We start from the raw sequence: 19445 nt of genomic DNA, 5'->3' as shown, positions 1-19445 counted from the left end.
GTATTGGAGCCTCAGCTTCACGATCTGTCCTTCCAGTGAGCACTCAGGACTGATTTCCTTCCGAATGGATCAGTTTGATCTTCTTGCAGTCCATGGGACTCTCAAGAGTCTCCTCCAGCACCATCATTCAAAAGCATAAATTCTTCAGCGATCAGCCTTTTTTATGGTCCAGCTCTCACTTCCATACATCACTACTGGGAAAACCATAGCTTTAACTATACGGACTTTAGGGTGTATTAAAATGTATGGGAGAAGAAGTGGAATGGAGTATCTTGAACAGGAGCAATATACAATTTTTGCTGCAGGGCCCACTTGTTCATTACATTTTGTATTTTGAGAAGTGGAAAACAGTAGTAACATTTGTAACCTTTCAGATTTTTTAAAAGCTACAGTGTTAAGCTTGTACCATTTTGCAATTATCTGAATTTGTACATTTGAGCGCACAATCCGCCAGAAAGTTCTCCTGTGTAAGCCCCATGGAAATAGTGTTCTTGCACATCTTCCATTCATTTCACTTGGACTTCTGCAGATGAAGTTCCCAGTGGATTGTGCCCCAGGAAGACTTGGCATCCTTAAAGCTGCATATCCATTGGTACCTCCTCACTGTTAACTTAGCATTGCACATTCAGATCTTACTTTCCTGCAAGTAGTGCTACGCAGTGGTCCTCCGTATGTTGCTGGACTCCAACTCCCAACAGCCCCAGCCAGCATGGCCAATGGTTGAGAATGATGGAGTGCACAGCAGCATCTGAAGGTCCAACCCTAGGTTTATTGGGTAGAAAGAGCAGGAAACGAATGTTTTCCCCCTGAAACCACTTAGAAACGATTGAGCAAGTCCAGAGCAACTCCCTCCCATTTCTGGAACAAGAGGCCTAACCCTCTCATAATGAGCAGCGCTGCAGTTTATTTATCTTATGAAGCATTTAGCACCTTAACCATCTGTTACTGACTGTCAGGACCAATCTGCTGATATTGTAAAAGTGAAATCACAGCCAGCTTTCCAGGAAGCCTGTGCAGATAAAGGTGGCTTTCCTGCTGTGGGTGATTTCAAGGACAGTTCCTGGACAAGTCTACAATTAGCAGAACCCTTTATTTAGGCCAGCCAAAATCAAACACCTGTGCAGTCCTGTATTCAGAAATCTACCGTATCTTTTCGTGTATAAGACTATATTTTCGCCAAAATTTTTGAAGTTTAAAATAAGGGGTCATCTTATACACGGATAGTACATAGTGCATTTTCTTAATTTTGAGTCCCAAAAAATAGGGGTCGTCTTATACACGGGGGCGTCTTATACACGGAAAAATACAGTATATTCAGAGTTCACTGCTGTGTACTTCCATGCAAGGAGTCATACTATTCATTTTGTTTTTGCTTGACTGACTACAACCCATTTGGTTCCAATTCAGGCCAGCAAAGGGCCAGTAACTGATTCGGAACATATAACCAACCAGCTGGGCTATTATAGAATTAACCCAGAGGAGGAGGAGGACGAATGCCAAGTGGAAGCTGCTTCCTTATGGCAAATGGGGCACTGTCTCACCAACCTTGCTCTGCTCTCAGCCATCCCCCAGCTGCCTGCCCTGGAGGTGGCATTGGCTGTCCTCCTCCTCCCCTTAGTGTTAATGTTGCCGTTGCAGAACTCAGGAAGGAGGATAAGGACAATAGAAGAATTATTTGGCTCATTGCTGTCACTATCTGTGGCTCCACCTACTGTTGGGGTGTGTTCACATTAGAGAGTGGTGAAATCCTCGCTCCACCCTGTGCAGCTCTTTCCCCCTCTAGGTGTTTATTCACATCAGCATTGCTTCAGTTTGGTTCCGTTTGTGTACATACCAGGGGACAGTGGTAGTGGGGTCAGGACAACTTAGGAACATTTAAAGGACTCCAGTTGATGTGAAACTTGTTGGGCAAACAACACAACAAACAGTAGTATCTCATAATGAAGAACAGGATAGATATGCATTTTGGATGTCATGTGAACATAGATTAGAAATACAGAACTGGAAACACAGTGAGTGTGCATTAAACAGGGGTGTGAACACAGCCTTGGTCCCCCTGCCCCCCATCCTATCAGTCTCAATAGGAATCAGCCACTGCTGCTAGGATCCAATAATAATGCTAAGAATAAGAATAAGAATAATTTAATATTTATACCCCGCCCATCTGGCTGGGTTTCCAAGCCAGAGGACAGTCCCTTTAAGGTCCTCTGCTTCTCAGGGACGCAGGTGGCACTGTGGGTTAAACCACAGGGCCTAGGACTTGCAGATCAGAAAGTCGGCGGTTCGAATCCCCGTGACGGGGTGAGCTCCCGTTGCTTGGTCCCAGCTCCTGCCAACCTAGCAGTTCGAAAGCACGTCAAAGTGCAAGTAGATAAATAGGTACCACTCCGGCGGGAAGGTAAATGGCGTTTCTGTGCGCTGCTCTGGTTCGCCAGAAGCAGTTTAGTCATCCTGGCCACATGTACGCCGGCTCCCTCGGCCAATAAAGCGAGATGAGCGCCACAACCCCAGAGTCGGCCACGACTGGACCTAATGGTCAGGGGTCCCTTTACCTTTACCTTACTTCCCAGGGAAGGGATGGCGCCTACTAGGAATGATCTGGCCCCAGAATTAGAGAAATAATGCCATCCTTTTGGGGAGCAAGCTGCTTATTCAGAGTTCTTTAGGGTGCTGCAACTAATTGGTTCACCCTGCATCTTCATGGGTTAAAATTGGGACAGAACATATGTTTTCTGTCCCCATAATAATAATAATAATAATAATAATAATAATAATAATAAATATTCACACTACATTGAAGAACAAAATCAAGTAGTAATGTTGGTCAGGCTCAGAGACAAAGCTTCTTTTATTAGATACAGCCAGTATTTAAAATGCAGTATGTAAATTATCATGTTAAACAACAGTTACACTCATAATACATATACTAAGTTTCTCCTAGTATATAATGTCTGAATAATTCTCTCTGCTACCCCTGTAATAGTAGACATTTTAGTGGCCAATTTTTATTTGAATTTTATGGCCTCACCCATTTCCTTAGTTAATTTATCTATGTGTGTAACAAATTATGCTTGTCTCTGCAGTTTCTGATGAAGGGAAGTGTGAAATCTGGAATAACTTTGGCAAACTCTTTACAAGTAACTTTTTGCCTTGGTTTTTCGAAAGGAAAAACAGGCACTCGCTGACCAGGATTGATTCTTAGAAGACTGAGGAGGAATTCAATCTCATTTCTTCAAGGGTCTTCATAGATAATCTCCTTGAGGAAGGGTCATCCTCCTCTAATAGCTTGGCAGAATTATTTGCAGCCAACATCTGCAGAAGGAACTGAAGCAGACAAACACAAGGATTATCATGTTGCCATGGCAATAAGCTACATAGGGGGCTGCAACTTTTTCATGGTAAATCACAACTTAATTGTATTTTCTGTGGCATATTAGCCATTGTCTGATGACTACATCGGTTGTTGCATCAATGTAAGAAACAAACTTGCTGTGTTAAAGTAAAATTGGTAACCAGCTGAGACAGCTTTCACAGTGTGTGTGGTTTGATGGGTAAGCCAGTGTGGTCCAGTTAGTATTCTGTTGGTCTAGGGCAGCCTTGGCCAACTCCATGCCTTCAACAGGTTTTGGATTACATCTCTTGTCAGCTGAAGTTGAAGCTGATGGGAGTGCTAATCCAAAATATCTGGACAGCACCAAGCCTGGTTTGGGAATTTAGGAAGTTTTCTTTAACATCTTGTGCTAGTCAGAGTAGTTGCAACTCTTATGCTGCAGATCAGCTTGCAGCCACTGCACTGTGCATGTGGACCCCAGTTAGAGAACCTCAGAGGCAACAATAAGCTTGGGTGGAAAGTCAGGAATGAGGAGACTTAATCAGGGCACAGCATTCTTCTCTCAACTTCTCTCTACTTATTTCTGATTTTTCTAACTGGGCTCTATGCAAGCAGCCCCCTCTACTTTCCAAGTCAGGTATAAACCTTTCCCCTTCCATGCCACTTTGCTAACAGATTTTATTTTTCTTGTGCAAAGAGATCTCTCTCTCTCCCTTCACACCGAGTATTCAAAAGCTGTGACAGCCTCATGGTGCAAGATGTGCTTTATGACTTGATTTTGCCGAATGTATAAAAACAGGCTCAAAAATGAAAGTAGTGCAATGAGACAGGATCAATAGGAAAGAAAATGTATGTGGATATAACCACACACTTCCAAGAATGATCTAAAACATTCTTTATTCATGTTATAAGTAGAGACCGGGTCGGGGGGAACAGAGGAAAGGTTTCCTTTTCAAATAAATGGGAGGAAAGCAAACACTTTTCTTGAACTCCTCTAGTTTAGCTTCATGCAGCTCCTTCAGGTTCTCGGATGAAGATCTCTTCAAGTCCTTTGCTCCAGTCTTCTTTGTCTTAGTTTTCCCTGTTAGATCGCCAAACCTTTTGGGTTTGCAAACAGCTTTGCCCTATCACGTATAAATGTGCATTAATATGGTCACAGGGAAGAGGTTTGGAAAGGAACGGGGAAGTTTTTGGTACCACATACCCCCTTAGTTTCTAATGGTAAGATACCCATTTAGCATATCTACCATACTGAAATGAAGTGGAGCATCCACACCAAAAATGTAGAAAGCGGACTCAAAACCTTATCTGCATAAGAAAGCTGCTGTAGGGAATCACTTGCAGGATTAGGAAGTGTTAGGCAGAAATGAGGACCTGAACAAGCATCTAAATGCAGCCATCTATTTCTATTAGGGAGACACATGTTCAAATGCACATCACTGTCCACATTCTGGCACAACCAGAATATTGTGGGATGGACAGGTTGGGTGCTTGCCTTGATGCTTAGCTGAAGTGGGTACTAAGTTGAGCTGAGTCTTTGTTATTATAGATTGATTGATTGATTGATTGATTGATTGATTGCCTGCCCTTCACCCTAAGGTCCCATTGCTACTTACAACATTAAAGCACAATATTAAATATTAAAATCACAAAATAAGGCGGGTGCTAAAAATACATAGCTGTCAATCTTCCCTTTTTTTGCGGGAAATTCCCTTATTCCAGCACCATTTCCCGCTGCTTCCCGCTGCTATCCCGGATTGTTAGATATCCCGCAGACTGTCCCCGGGACAGGTGAGGCTGCTGATCCCTTATTTTTGAGGCTGCTGATCCCTTATTTTCAAATCTGAAAGTTGACAGCTATGTAAATGTATACACTTCAAGTGTCAACAGCCAGGGTAAAGAGGTGAGACTTCAGCATTCTCTGGAAGCTGTATAATCAAAGTGCCAGGCAGAGGGAAAGACGGACTCCCACAGCTTAGGGGCTGCCACAGAGAATGCCCTCTCCTGAGCCATGTTTTCCCTCTGGGGGCAGAGGAACAACCAAGACTGCCCCTCTGCTCAGGGCTGGCCCAGGATGTTTTGCTGTTTCAGGTAAAACAGAAAATGCCACCACCTCTTCCTCTGTCGTGCCCCCGCCTCCCCCAGTGTGGAGGAAGAGGAGGAGGTGGGCACAGAGAAAATGGGAGTGGTAGCCAGGTACAGAGGTGGCACTCACCTTCAGAGGCTAGATCTTCCACGAGGAAAGTGCCTCAGCTCACTTTGAACAGGGGGGCAGCTGGCAACAAAACAGGACATTACCGAGAGGCAGCTCATGGGCATTGCTAGTGAAGCCAGAGAGCAGGAGGCCCTCTTACACTGTGAGATTTTGCAGCCCAGTTTTGCAAGCCACTCAGTTTGGCAACCCTGCAGAACTGGCCACGGAGGAGGGGCCGCAGTCCTCCTTGCCCACTCTTTGTCCTCAGGTTGGCCCTGGGCACAGTCTTCCAAGGATAAATACTTAAGGGGCTTTGTTGTGTTGTGCAGGTGTCATCTCCAAGAGGAAGGTTGCTCGCCTGCCTTCTTCCCACCTGCTACGAAGCACTACCACACCAGAACATTGTGAGTAATTATTCCAGTTGGTGGGTCTTTAACTTGATGGGAGCAGCACAATTGTTGCAGCAGAGACAGACGGTGTGGGATGTTTCCTTCAGGAACAGCCAGGGGCAGGGCAGAGTGTGTGTCAAATCACCCCATTGTGCCTTCAGGGCCCACAGGGACTTCTTGTTCTTCTTTGTGTTGGTTTTTTGTCCGCTTTGCAAAAATGCTTGAGAATGCAATTTATTCTGCTGAGGGCTGCCACTGTTTTATAAACAGGCACTTTGTGACTTTGGGAGCTGCAGAACAAGCAGAATGACTGCTGGCATAGCATAGTGCAGCCTTCCCAAACCTTGTGCTTTGGACTACAATTCCCATCAGCCCCAGTCAGCATGCGTCCAAAACATCTGAAGGGCACAAAGCAGGGGAAGGCTGGCAAAGTGGTTTATGCTACAATCCTGTAGGGATGGAAGTTAACCTGACACCCCATGGATTTTCCCAAATTAGGTGAAAAAAGATAGGTCGAGTAGAGGAAACTCTCCACAAACACCTCATCTAAAAGCAGCTTAATGGGTGTAATTCCCATTAGAAAAATGGTATTGCAGGGGGATAGGGGAAGTTTATTTCCCCCCTTAATGGCTAATTTGTATTCTACCTTTCCTCTTAACATAGTAGCGTTAGGTGTAAACAACATTTAAAAGAAATAACCCATAAGTAATTAATTAAAATAATTAGAACCAGAAACAGCATGGCAGGTAATGAAAAGATCAGGTCATCATAAAATAGCAAGGGTGATATTCCTCTGCCCTCGCTGCTTCAGCCACAGTCCACTTGCCCCCATCCCCACATGCACAACTGCTTCAGTGCAAAGAAAAAGATACCCAATCCACTGAAATGTTGGCTAAACCCAGCTCTAACCAAAAATTTAACCCAGGGTTGATACCTCTTGAATACTCCCAGTCCAAACTCAATTTGCAACTGATAGTCGTGTTTTCACTGTGTTCATGATTCTTAATTGTTGCAATATTTCTTATCCTCACCATGAATTCTTAACTTTATTGTTTTATTGTTTTATTGCTTAATAGTGAGCGATATGGGCGGTTTACAATGAAATACGGTACAGTAAATAAAATAAAATTACTCTACAAGAGTATCATAAAATATATACAGGCATTCTCCGTCTTAAAAATCCTGATTCAGAGAAACAGTCTTGGACCACCTTGCTTCAAAAAGCCAACAAAGCATGACAGCTGAACTGTCTTCATCAAGGAATTACCCAAATGTGGGTGCCACTACCAAGAAGATTCAGTCTTATGCCAGCCCACTGTGCGTGTGATCAGTGTTATCAAAGGCTGGCGAGAGAGCCAGGAAAACCAGGAGGGATGTTGCTTTTTCTATCCATCTCCCGGCAGAGGTCATCCATCAGCTTGACTGTGGCTGTCCCCAAATCAGACTGTGATAAGTTCCTGCTCTTTGGATCAGCCTTGCAAAACTGTTTCCACCCTCCACTACTGTAACACATTGTGTTGCAACACACCCACATTTGTCACCACTCATATATTTAGCAGAATACTGTTGCTGTTCATTGATCCTTATGCATATACCCATACAACGCATGTGCTTGTGGCCATTGTACCATCATTAGTGCACACTTAGAATCAGAGTTGGAAGGGACCCCAAGGGTTCATCTAGTCCAGTGTTTCCCAACCTTGGGCCTCCAGCTGTTTTCCAACTACAATTCCCATCATCCCTGACCACTGGTCTTGCTAGCTGAGGATTATTTGAGTTGTAGTCCAAAAACAGCTGGAGGCCCAAGGTTGGGAAATGCTGATCTAGTCCAACCTTTCTCAACCTGTGGGTCCCCAGATGTTGTTGAACTACAACTCCCATCACCCCTAGCTAGCAAGGCCAGAGCTCAGGGATGAGCTCACCCCCATCGTTCTACCCGGACACTGAGGTCCAGCGCCAAGGGCCTTCTGGCAGTTCCCTCACTGCAAGAAGCCAAGTTACAGGGAACCAGGCAGAGGGCCTTCTCGGTAGTGGCACCCGCCCTGTGGAATGCCCTCCCACCAGATGTCAAAGAGAACAACTACTACCAAACTTTTAGAATACATCTGAAGGCAGCCCTGTTTAGGGAAGCTTTTAACGTTTGATGCATTCCTGTATTTTAATATTTGGTTGGAAGCCGTCCAGATGGGCGGGGTATAAATAACAAAATATTATTATTGTAGTCCAACAACATCTGGGGACCCACAGGTTGAGAACCGCTGGTTCTAGTCCAACCCCCTGCAATGCAGGAATACGCAGCTGGCGCGTACGGGGATCGAACTCACGATCTTGGCATTATCAGCAGCACCAGGCTCTAGCCATGTGAGCTAACTAGATGGCCTCGCTGGGGGGGTCTTAGGTGCGCATAACACAAAATGCAACGTATTAAGCGAACTGTAGCCTAGAGTGCAAGGTGAAGTGGCACAGGTGTGGGTGGGTGTGCAGCATCTCGGAGAAATGGCCTGGTTTAGTACTCCTCCCCCCCCTGCCCCTTTTCTGCAAATCGCATCTTTGTGAAGGTGCTTTGCAAAAAAGAAGCAGCTGCCTCTCTAATGGGACATGTGGCTGCTGTTGGAGCTGGAACTTAACGAGTTAAGTTCTTCCCATGATGCCACACCATTCTGACGTCACTTTTGGAAGCTCGGGAGGAGCTTGGGCAAAGTTTGCCAGTCCCACTCTGTACTCTGTGGGGGAAAGGATGCAGTGCTGTGATGGCTGCAACTAGTCCTGGAAATTCCTGAGAAATATCGGAATAAAAGCTGTAAATAGACAAACCTGGACTCTGTGTGTGTTTGTCTGGAAGCCAAGCAACGTGACAGTTTACACCGCTGTGCAAAACTCTGCTATGGCGTGACGGAGAGCTCGGAGCAGAGCATGCGGCAGGAGAAGTGTGCCGGGCAGTGAAGAGCTAATTGAGGGCCATAAATCAATTAGCGGGAGTCACGCCTGATAACAAACTGCCATAGGTTATGGATGTCCTAAATCATCGCTTGTAAACCTGTCACGGGAGACTGCCGAAAGCTTTGATCTGCGGTGTCGAGCAGAGACGGCAGGAGGCGGAGGCAGAAGCAAACAAGCAAGCTGCAAGACGCAGAGAGTGCCTGTGTTGCTGAGAACTGCGCAGAGCTGAGGTATCGTTTCTCCAGGGAGAAATGCCAGAGGAGCTGATGTTTTTGTAAGTACAGCTTGGGGCCCCCTTGGGAGAACGGAAGGAGATGGCAGATGGCCAGGAAGGGATTCAAGCTCCGTTTGAACAGCTTGAGGAACTCACCGTCCAAGCGTGGAATACCTGGACAAAAAGGGTGAGAGCGTGGTTTTTAGCCACGGAAGTTTGGGACATTTCCCAAAAAGAACCAGTGCAACTGGTGTACAGAGATGTCAGAGATCCAGGAAAGCTGAAGTCTGTTTCTCTGGAGGAGAGAATGCAGAGGGAGAAAGCTGAGATCTGCATGTTGAGAGCAGGTGTTCATGCTAATTTGCAACAACACCTGAAGGGCGTTGAATCTGCGTGTGAGGCTTGGCGTGTGCTGAAACGTCTGTGTGAAGGCTCAGCAGGAGGCCAAGGGCAGATTGAAGCTGGAAGCCTAGAGATGGCTGGAGCCCCTGTTCCTGATGATTTAGCCTCAAGGAGTGCTAGTGAGCAAGTCGGGGGGGCGGAAAGTTCCAAAGGCAAGTTTGAAAAGTTTTCCACTGAACCTGCTGGAATGAAGCGGCAGTTCAAGGGGGGCGGATCTGGCAAGGAGTGCTTTTCCGGAAGAAGGAGGGCCAAGCCAGCTGAAAAGAGCCCCAGGCAGTGTTTTTCCACTGGAGTTTTTCGTTGCTACGTGTGTAATGCAGCGGGACATCTGCGGCGAGATTGCCCCAACCGGAGCAGAGAGGCAAGACAGGATGCTTGCCAAGGTTAAAAAGGGGCAGAATGATCTCTTCATTCTTAAAACGTCTCTGGAGGGTGATGGGAAGGTTGAGAAAGCACAAGCACTGCGTGCTACAATTCCCAATCATGATTCATGCGTACATGCTTGGCATACACGAACAGCCCATAGTTCTCTAGAAGAACTACAGGTGCTACCAGAAGTTTCTAAAGGGTGTAAGATCTCAGAATGTGGATCTGCTGTAAAATGTGAAACTTGCAAACTGGCAAAGGTAAAAGGATGCAGTTATCCAAAGGTTGAGAGGATAACCACTAGGCCTTTTGAACAAATTCACATAGATTTGTGGGGTCCTGTAAAAGAACCAAGTCTGGGAGGGTCAAGGTTTCTGCTCTCGATGCAGGATAATTTTACACAGAATTCCTGGATACACGGTCTCAAATCCAAGGATGATGCAGCACAGCTGATCAAACATTGGATTGAGGAGGTGGAACAAAGGTTTTCCACCAAAGTGCAAGCTGTCACGAGTGACAGAGGAGCTGAGTTTACAGGTTCTGCTTTGCAGAAGTACTTTCGCAAGAAAGGGATACGTCACACAGTGACTTCACCCAATCAGAGGGGGGAGGCAGAGCTCAAGTGTCAGGCTCTGGTTAAAACTGCACAGGTGTTGCTGAAAGATTCTGGGTTACCTCCAAGGTTTTGGCTGGAGGCAATCAAGTATGTGAGCTTCACCTGGAATCGCACCTACAATTCCATGGTAGGGGATATGGGAGTTGGAACTTAAGAGGTTAAGTTGTTCCCATGATGCCTCAGCATTCTGACGTCAGGAATGGAAGCTGGGAGGAGCTTTTCCTGTCTGTTCCTCTCCGGTCGTTGAGAGAGAGAGGGAGTTTGCCATGTCTGCGAGAAGTCCTGGAAATATCTGAGAAAATGATGCAATAAAAGAGCTGTAAATGGACAATACTGTGCTCTGTGTGTTTGTGGGAAACTGAGTGACAAGTTGCTGCTGTGTTTTACTCTGCTGGGCGTGACGGAGAAGAAGGAGCAGATTCGCGCAGAGGAAGTGTGCCGGACCTGCCGAAGCTGCCATAAAGAGCTAATTGCCGATAGTAAATCAATTAGCACGTCACGGACTAATCAAAATACCTACAGGTTATGGACCCATAAATTACCGCTTGTAAACTTGTCACTAGAGGCTGCTGGAATGCTTTGAAGTTGCGTTCGGATGGCAGTGGAGTTGGCGAAAGCGGAGGTCTGTGTCTAAGGCAAGCAAGCAGGCTGAAAGACGCTGTGCTGAATGCAGAAGTGCTGAGAACAGCGGAAATCGTTTCTCCACGCAGCAGGAGCCGGAAGAGCTGGTGTTTCTGTGAGTACAGCTTGGGGCCCCTGGGGGAAACAGGAAACCATGGCAGAAGGCCACGATTCCTATTCCGTACCTTTCGAAAAATTGGACGGAAAGAATTGGCAAGAATATAGCAGGAGGCTGAAGGCATGGCTGGTGGCGAAGGGTCTGTGGGAGGCCGTGCAGGGACCGCCACTTCCTACACCAGGGGCTGGAGCTACAGCAGCTGAGACAGCAGACGCCCGAAATTCCCAGAGGAGGAACCAGAGGGCCCTGGGAGCAATCGTGCTTAGCCTGGATGGTTCGCAGCTACCTTTGGTTGAGGGCCTGGAAAATGCTTGTGAGGCTTATCAGGCGTTGGAACGGGTGCACCACAGAACCACGGCTGGGGCAAAGATCCACACCACCAGACGCTTGTTTGAGATGAAGTTACGTCCTGGGGATAGTATCAGGAAGCATGTAACTGATATGCTGGCCGTGTTTAACCAGCTGAGACTGTTGGGTGTCGATTTTCCAGAGGAGCAGAAAGTGTACATTTTGCTCAGTTCTCTGGACAAGAGTTATGACAATCTGTGTCTAACTCTGGAGTCTCAGGATCCGCAACAGCTGACGCTGCATTACGTGGCGGGACGCTTGCAGGACGAAGAAGAGAAACGCAAGAAAGAGGGCAGAGCTGGCACAGGGAGCTCGGGGTGCAGAGGCGGAGCCAAGCCCGCGGAATGCACGGTTCAGGCGTTTTCCGTTCGTCGGTGTTACATTTGTAATTCTACAGACCATCTGCGTCGAAATTGCCCCCACCGGAGCAGAGAGGCAAGGCAGGATGTTTTCAAGGACAACTCTCATGGGAATCAGTCGGGTTTCCATGGCAACAAGTCTGGGAAAACAGCCAGGCGTGGGACTGAGGCTAGTGTACGTGCCAGGTGCCAGGAAGAGACGTATGAGGTCACGGCTAGTCTGGCGTTGTTTGAAAACAGCTGTGAGAAAGGCTCAAAGTTTCGTTTCGTTATAGACTCTGCAGCTAATCGCAACTTGATTCCAGAGACCCCTGCTGTCGAGATGTGGAATTGCAAGGCAATTCCGGCCGGGAAAACTGTGCTGTTTGCAAATGGACGGAAAAAATGTATGACTAACGTTGTAAATCTGCATTTTCGTATTTTACAGGAAACGCTGGAGTGTTGTACCGTTCCTGGGATGAACCACTGTCTTTTATCTGTGCCTTATCTACTGAAATTGGGATTTACGGTTTGTTTTCAGGGTGATGTGTGCACAATCTCCAAAGGAGGGAGGATGCTTGCCAAGGTTAAAAAGGGGCAGAATGATCTTTTCATTCTGGAAACGTCTCTGGAGGGCGAGGGGAAGGTTGAGAAAGCACAAGCACTGCGTGCTACAATTCCCAATCATGATGCATGTGTACACGCTTGGCATGCTAGGACAGCTCATGGCTCTGTAGAAGAACTACAGACGCTACCCGAGGTCGCTAACGGTTGCCACATTGTAGAATGTGGATGTGCGATGGATTGTGAAGCATGCAGACATGCAAAGGTAAAAGGGTGCAGTTACCCAAAGGTGGATAGGGTAACCGAAAAACCTTTTGAGCTAGTTCACATAGATCTGTTTGGTCCTGTAAAAGAACCAAGTCTGGGAGGGTCAAGGTTTCTGCTCTCGATGCAGGATAATTTTACACAGAATTCCTGGACCCATGGTCTCAAATCCAGGGATGATGCAGCACAGCTGATCAAAAGGTGGATTGAGGAGGTGGAACAAAGGTTTGCCACCAAAGTGCAAGCTGTCACAAGTGACAGAGGTGCTCAATTTACAGGTTCTGCTTTGCAGAAGTTCTTTCGCAAGAAAGGGATACGTCACACAGTGACTTCACCCAATCAGAGGGGGGAGGCAGAGCTCCGATGTGAGGCTCTGGTCCAGACTGCAAAGGTGTTGCTGAAGGATTCTGGGTTGCCACCAAAGTTTTGGCTGGAGGCAATCAGGTATGTGAGCTTCACCTGGAATCGGACCTACAATTCAGTGGTAGGTGACACACCGTTTGGGCTGTTGCATGGCAGGAAACCCCAGATTCATTTTTTGCGCAAGTTTGGGTCGGAAGCATCTGTGCCAGTGGCTAAAGTTTTGCAGGGGCCAGATGGATCCAAGTTCCGGAAAATGATCTTCTGTGGGTATGAGCCAGCAGCGAATGCATGGAGGTTCGCGTTTCCATCAGGTGATCAGAGTAAACTGCTGATCAGCAAACACGCTGAGTTCTATGAGCAGGATGAAAAGTCAAAGGCTGCTGTCAAGCGTGATGTTCTCTCAGAGTGTCTCTCTGATTCAGAACAGGAAGGTTCTGAGGGGGAGGAAGAAGAGGCTGAGTCTGCTGATGACGATCAGGTCACTGATCAAGGTCTGGAGCAGGGTGGGGCATCTCCACAAGTTGTTAAAAGGGAGGCCAAGAGTGAGCCCAGTTCTCCTGTAAGTGTAATGGAGAGGATTCGAAAACGCTTTAAGTCAGAGGGGGAATCCCGTGAGGCTGAGGACACAGTTCCTGGTGGCAGTGAGTCAGAGGTAACATCTGAGTTTGTGCCCAGGTGATCCAGTCGCACAACGAAGGGTGTTCCACCGGAAAGATACCAAGCCACAGGTGCGTTGGTAAGTTTCGCACAGTGTGAACCTGAGAGTTACGTGGATGTTCCACAGGTATTGTCAGAATGTGTGGCAGAGGGGGTATGGGAGTTGGAACTTAAGAGGTTAAGTTGTTCCCATGATGCCTCAGCATTCTGACGTCAGGAATGGAAGCTGGGAGGAGCTTTTCCTGTCTGTTCCTCTCCGGTCGTTGAGAGAGAGAGGGAGTTTGCCATGTCTGCGAGAAGTCCTGGAAATATCTGAGAAAATGATGCAATAAAAGAGCTGTAAATGGACAATACTGTGCTCTGTGTGTTTGTGGGAAACTGAGTGACAAGTTGCTGCTGTGTTTTACTCTGCTGGGCGTGACGGAGAAGAAGGAGCAGATTCGCGCAGAGGAAGTGTGCCGGACCTGCCGAAGCTGCCATAAAGAGCTAATTGCCGATAGTAAATCAATTAGCACGTCACGGACTAATCAAAATACCTACAGGGGACACACCGTTTGGGCTGTTGCATGGCAGGAAACCCCAGATTCATTTTTTGCGTATGTTCGGGTCACATGCATCTGTGTCAGTACCTGCTGCGTTGCAGGGGCCAGATGGATCCAAGTTCCGGAAAATGATCTTCTGTGGGTATGAGCCAACAGCGAGTGCATGGAGGTTTGCATTTCCATCAGGTGATCAGAGTAAGTTACTGATCAGCAAGCACGCTGAGTTCTATGAGCAGGATGAAAAGTCAAAACCTGCTTCCAAGCGTGATGTTCTTTCAGAATGTCTTTCTGATTCAGAACAGGAAGATTCTGAGGGGGAGGAAGAAGAAACTGAGTCTGATGATGACGATCAGGTAACTGACCAAAGTCAGGAACAGGAGGAGGTATCTGTAGTTTCTCCACAGGTTAAGAGAACACCCAAAAGTGAGCCTAGTTCTCCTGTGAGTGTAATGGAAAGGATTCGAAAACGTTTTAAGTCGGAAGGGGAATCCCGTGAAGCTGAGGACACAGGTCCTGGTGGCAGTGAGTCAGAGGTAACATCTGAGTTTGTGCCCAGAAGGTCCAGTCGCTCAACAAAGGGCATTCCACCTGAAAGGTACCAAGCGAGAAGTGCGTGGGCCAGGTTCGCACAGTGTGATTCTGGGAGTGTTGAAGGGGTTCAACAGGTGCCTGGGAAAGATGCTGGGAAGGAGCACAAGGCAAAGGGAAAGGTGTTGAACTCAAAAGGGTCTTGTCAGAAGGTGCGGCAAAGGGGGGTGTTGGAGCTGGAACTTAACGAGTTAAGTTCTTCCCATGATGCCACACCATTCTGACGTCACTTTTGGAAGCTCGGGAGGAGCTTGGGCAAAGTTTGCCAGTCCCACTCTGTACTCTGTGGGGGAAAGGATGCAGTGCTGTGATGGCTGCAACTAGTCCTGGAAATTCCTGAGAAATATCGGAATAAAAGCTGTAAATAGACAAACCTGGACTCTGTGTGTGTTTGTCTGGAAGCCAAGCAACGTGACAGTTTACACCGCTGTGCAAAACTCTGCTATGGCGTGACGGAGAGCTCGGAGCAGAGCATGCGGCAGGAGAAGTGTGCCGGGCAGTGAAGAGCTAATTGAGGGCCATAAATCAATTAGCGGGAGTCACGCCTGATAACAAACTGCCATAGCTGCATCGTGGCTACTCTTCGTTTCCATATTACAGCCCTCCAGTTTATTCCCTGCCAAATTATGCATGCCTCCAGATACCAGCAGTTGTCCTGTTAATATCCTTTTGAGAAATGCATGGTTGTCTTTTTAACACCAAAACAAACACAAAGGGTTATATTTAACTGAGCTTCATGCAGAGTACACACACTGAATGAACACCGTAAATCTAAATTGTATACAGCCATGTGAACTTGTATTATTTAGATGGTGTTTTTGTTTGTAGTTCCAGGTTTTAAAATATTGTTTTTAATATTGCATTTTAAATGGCTGCCACCCGCCCTGGGAACTTAGAGGGAAGAGTGGGTGATAGTAACTATAGTAATAGTATAAATTAATCAAGATAGCTAAGTTGTTGTTGTTGTTGTTTAGTTGTTTAGTCGTGTCCAGCTCTTTGTGACCCCATGGACCAGAGCACGCCAGGCCATAGCTAAGTTAGGCCCTTTAATTTCAGTGGGTGTACTCTGAGTAAAACTTAGTTGACAACCTATTGCAGTCGTTAAGAGTCGTCAACAGGCTCATCTCAGCTATCTGTCAGTCTCCCATTCCCACCACCCTTCTGAGTAATACCCCTCCCCACCTTCTCACTATATAGAAGGATCCGGCAACTTCTGTTTCAATGTATCTGAAGAAGTGTCATGCACATGAAAGCTCATACCAAGAACTAACTTAGTTGGTCTTTAAGGTGCTACTGGAAGGAACTTTTTTATTTTGACTATGGCAGACCAACACGGCTACCTATCTGTAACTGGAACCATCCATTAGGAGAAGAGCTAACCAGTACAACACAAAAGCACCTAAAACACACAGGAACTCTTGCGCTCAGGTTCTGCTTGCGAACTTCCTCTAGACAACTGGTTGGCCTCCATGTGAACAGCATGTTGGAGTAGATGGGCCTTTGACTTGATCCAGTAGGGGTTTTCTTACATTGATATAGTCTTAACAATGACCGTTCTTAAATAGGGAGAGGGTTATGTTAGGCGATAGTTTGTACTGTATATTGTTTCAGGAAACTTGCAAAGTGTGTTTGGTCAGCAGTGAAACAAAAGGAAATGCATAGGAAGAGCCTAAGCTATGAGCCAATAAGTCCCTGGTTTAAATCTCTACCATTACAGTGGTACCTCGGGTTAAGTACTTAATTCGTTCCGGAGGTCCGTTCTTAACCTGAAACTGTTCTTAACCTGAAGCACCACTTTAGCTAATGGGGCCTCCTGCTGCCACCGCGCCGCCAGAGCACAATTTCTGTTCTCATCCTGAAGCAAAGTTCTTAACCTGAAGCACTATTTCTGGGTTAGCGGAGTCTGTAACCTGAAGCGTATGTAACCTGAAGCATATGTAACCTGAGATACCACTGTAATTACTTGATCTGATGGTCATTAGCACACCTCAGTCAGCATTAAGGGGATAATAATAAATAAAACTGCCTTGCCCTTACAAGGTCACTGGGGAAACCACTGAGAAAATATATATCGAGCACTTTGAGCACTCTTGTGCTATGTAAATGCTGCAAGTTCCCATACCATCTCAAATCATTATCTTATTTCTTCACACAGTGGATAGTTAAACTCTGGGACTCCCACATGATATAGTGAAAGCCACCAATTCGGCTAATTCGCTTCTGGGCAACCTTCTGGGGGCCACATACCAGTGGTGGCCAGGGCCAGAGGCAAAAGGGGGGGCAGAGCAATTAATGTAAATTTTACCTTTATACAGTAGGCTACTCTCTACACACATGCACACACCCCTCTATCCTCCATCCAGACAAGCAGCCGTCACAAGGCAAAAATACTCAAACGTGTAAAGCATAGCAGGTAAGGGGTGTGGCCTCAGGAAGGGGTGGTTAGGTAGGGGTGTGGCCTAGGTAGAATCTCAAGGGCCAAATAAGAGAGGGGTGGAGGGCCACATCTGCCCCTTGGCCTGAGGTTCCCCACACCTGCTCTGGACCAAACCTATACAACCCATCAGCCATGAATGATGCCTGATTTTGCTGCCTTGACTGCAAAAACAATGGGTTGTCAAGCACTAGTAAGTCAAGTTAGGCTTGGCAGGTCACACATGGTTGGGAAGGTTTGATGTAGCCACATAAAAACACTGCCTTTACACAGCTGCAGCTGCTTCAGTTCTGATCTCTAGTTGTATCACAGAAAGTGGGATTTGCTCACCTGAGGCTTCCTGTAGCCTTTCCTGTCAAGAAATTGCTCAAAGGCGTAGATTGCATGGAACCCACTTGCCTCCTCCACCTGCAACAATAGATTTTACTAATTTCACACATGAAAGGAATGTTCAGACACTATTTTCCACATATTCAGGTTTACCTATATCATTGCCCCTAGGAACCAGAGGCGCACCAGCACACCTGGATAATTTTCTTACAAATAAGGTAAATAAATTTTGTGGTGCATTTTCCATTCACATTTATTATTTTGTGTGTCAGTTTCTGAATTGCTGCTCATTCAGAAACTTTGGAACTGTTTGCTTATACGTGTTCACTGCGACATCAAAAAGTACTGTTTCTGTGAGTGAAAATCTTAGCCACCATGCATTAAATTCCACTTACTGAACTTTCATATCACTTGACAACACATCAGCTAGAGCCCTGAAGCTGCGTTGAGTGGCGAAATTCCAACCCACACTGCCCCCCTCTATAAATAGGGAAATCCTGACAGATACCCAAGGACAAAATCCGTGACACCTCATGTCAGTTGTGAATGGCACAGATGCATTCAAATTACCACTTTTCATGTTTCCCAAAGGCCACCAGTGCCTGCTTTTTGTCACACAGAAAATGAGTTCCTTGAATGCATGTGTCTATTCAAAACTGAGGCAAAGTGAGTGCATTTGGTACCTATGTAAAGGTAAAGGGACCCCTGACCATTAAGTCCAGTCGCGGACGACTCTGGGGTTGCGGCGCTCATCTCGCTTTACTGGCCAAGGGAGCTGGCGTTTGTCCGCAGACAGCTTCCAGGTCATGTGGTGAACCAGAGCAGTGCATGGAAACTCTGTTTACCTTCCCGCCAGAGCGGTACCTATATATCTACTTGCACTTTGATATGCTTTCAAACTGCTAGGTTGGCAGGAGCTGGGACCGAGCAACAGGAGCTCACCCCGTCACGGGGATTCGAACCGCCGACCTTCTGATCAGCAGACCCTAGGCTCTGTGGTTAAGACCACAGCGCCACCCGCGTCCCACTGGAACCTATCAAGCACAAAAACCTTGCTGGCAGATGGCTAAAAATTACCGACATTTATTTACCTCATGAATGCCCTATAACAAGACTTGCCCAGCATAGAACACTATGGGCATTTTCATTACCTTTGGGGCCTTCTTCTTCTTCCTTAAATCCATAAAGGATTGCAGACATACAGGGATTTCTTCCTCATCTCTGACTTTTTTCTTTTTCCATTTCTTGGGGGGAAGATACCAGGCTCCATATTTAATCTTGTCCCATTTTGGTGGAGGAGGTGTCTGATAGGCAAAAGAACAAGGGCACGGTATTAGGCGGGGGGTTGGTTTTTTGCCATGTCTGTCATTTTATAAATACAGTGGTACCTCGGGTTAAGTACTTAATTCGTTCCGGAGGTACATTCTTAACCTGAAACTGTTCTTAACCTGAAGCACCACTTTAGCTAATGGGGCCTCCCGCTGCTGCCGCGCCACTGCTGTGTGATTTCTGTTCCCATCCTGAAGCAAAGTTCTTAATCTGAGGTACTATTTCTAGGTTAGTGGAGCCCGTAGCCTGAAGCGTTTGTAACCCGAGGTACCACTGTACTCATTTTGTGCTTACGTCTCACCATAATGGCATAAAAATTACTCACCATCCATGTAGTCTTGTTGGTTTGGCATGCAATAGAGGCTGGTCCATTAGGGCAAGTGCAGGGGTTGCCTCACCAACGTCACTCTGCCCCCAGGCAACCCCCCCCCCCCGCCGCCTGCTTGCCTTCCAACTTGCAACCAGCCCGTGGGATGGCATTGCCTGTTGGCTTCCTC

General features: G+C 46.7%; 1 protein-coding gene and 2 long non-coding RNA genes across 11 annotated transcripts in view; 1 reads left to right on the top strand and 2 right to left on the bottom strand.

The window, feature by feature from the left end:
- LOC310686037 overlaps nt 1–19445 on the top strand; it is a 49130-nt gene that overhangs the window by 5076 nt on the left and 24609 nt on the right. The window contains exon 2 of the long non-coding RNA XR_014515666.1: nt 5855–5929. This is a non-coding gene — a long non-coding RNA (uncharacterized lncRNA). The remainder of the gene's footprint in view (nt 1–5854; nt 5930–19445) is intronic.
- The window catches only part of LOC310685847 (protein FAM47E-like), a 32196-nt gene continuing 15575 nt past the window's right edge, over nt 2825–19445 (bottom strand). For 6 of the 9 annotated variants that reach the window (XM_083458875.1, XM_083458868.1, XM_083458870.1 and 3 more), the window contains exons 6-8: nt 18771–18923; nt 17620–17697; nt 4212–4455 (exon numbers count right to left, since the gene is read on the bottom strand). In XM_083458875.1, the coding sequence (XP_083315001.1) occupies nt 4237–4455; nt 17620–17697; nt 18771–18923 (450 nt within the window). In that variant the 3' untranslated portion in view covers nt 4212–4236. Of the gene's footprint in view, nt 3325–4211; nt 4456–16228; nt 16412–17619; nt 17698–18770; nt 18924–19445 lie in introns of those variants that run through there. The other 3 variants (XM_083458872.1, XM_083458873.1, XM_083458874.1) reach the window with 2 other exon arrangements.
- Nucleotides 4462–7973, bottom strand: LOC310686057. The gene is made up of 3 exons (XR_014515688.1): nt 7758–7973; nt 5207–7613; nt 4462–5010 (listed from the first exon to the last, which is right to left on the bottom strand). It is a non-coding gene; the product is annotated as an uncharacterized lncRNA (long non-coding RNA).

The sequence above is a fragment of the Podarcis liolepis genome, assembly GCF_965112155.1.
Source record: "Podarcis liolepis genome assembly, chromosome: 9".
Taxonomy (NCBI): domain Eukaryota; kingdom Metazoa; phylum Chordata; class Lepidosauria; order Squamata; family Lacertidae; genus Podarcis; species Podarcis liolepis.
Note: the sequence above shows the minus strand (reverse complement) of the source record. Positions and strands in the feature narration are given on the sequence as shown.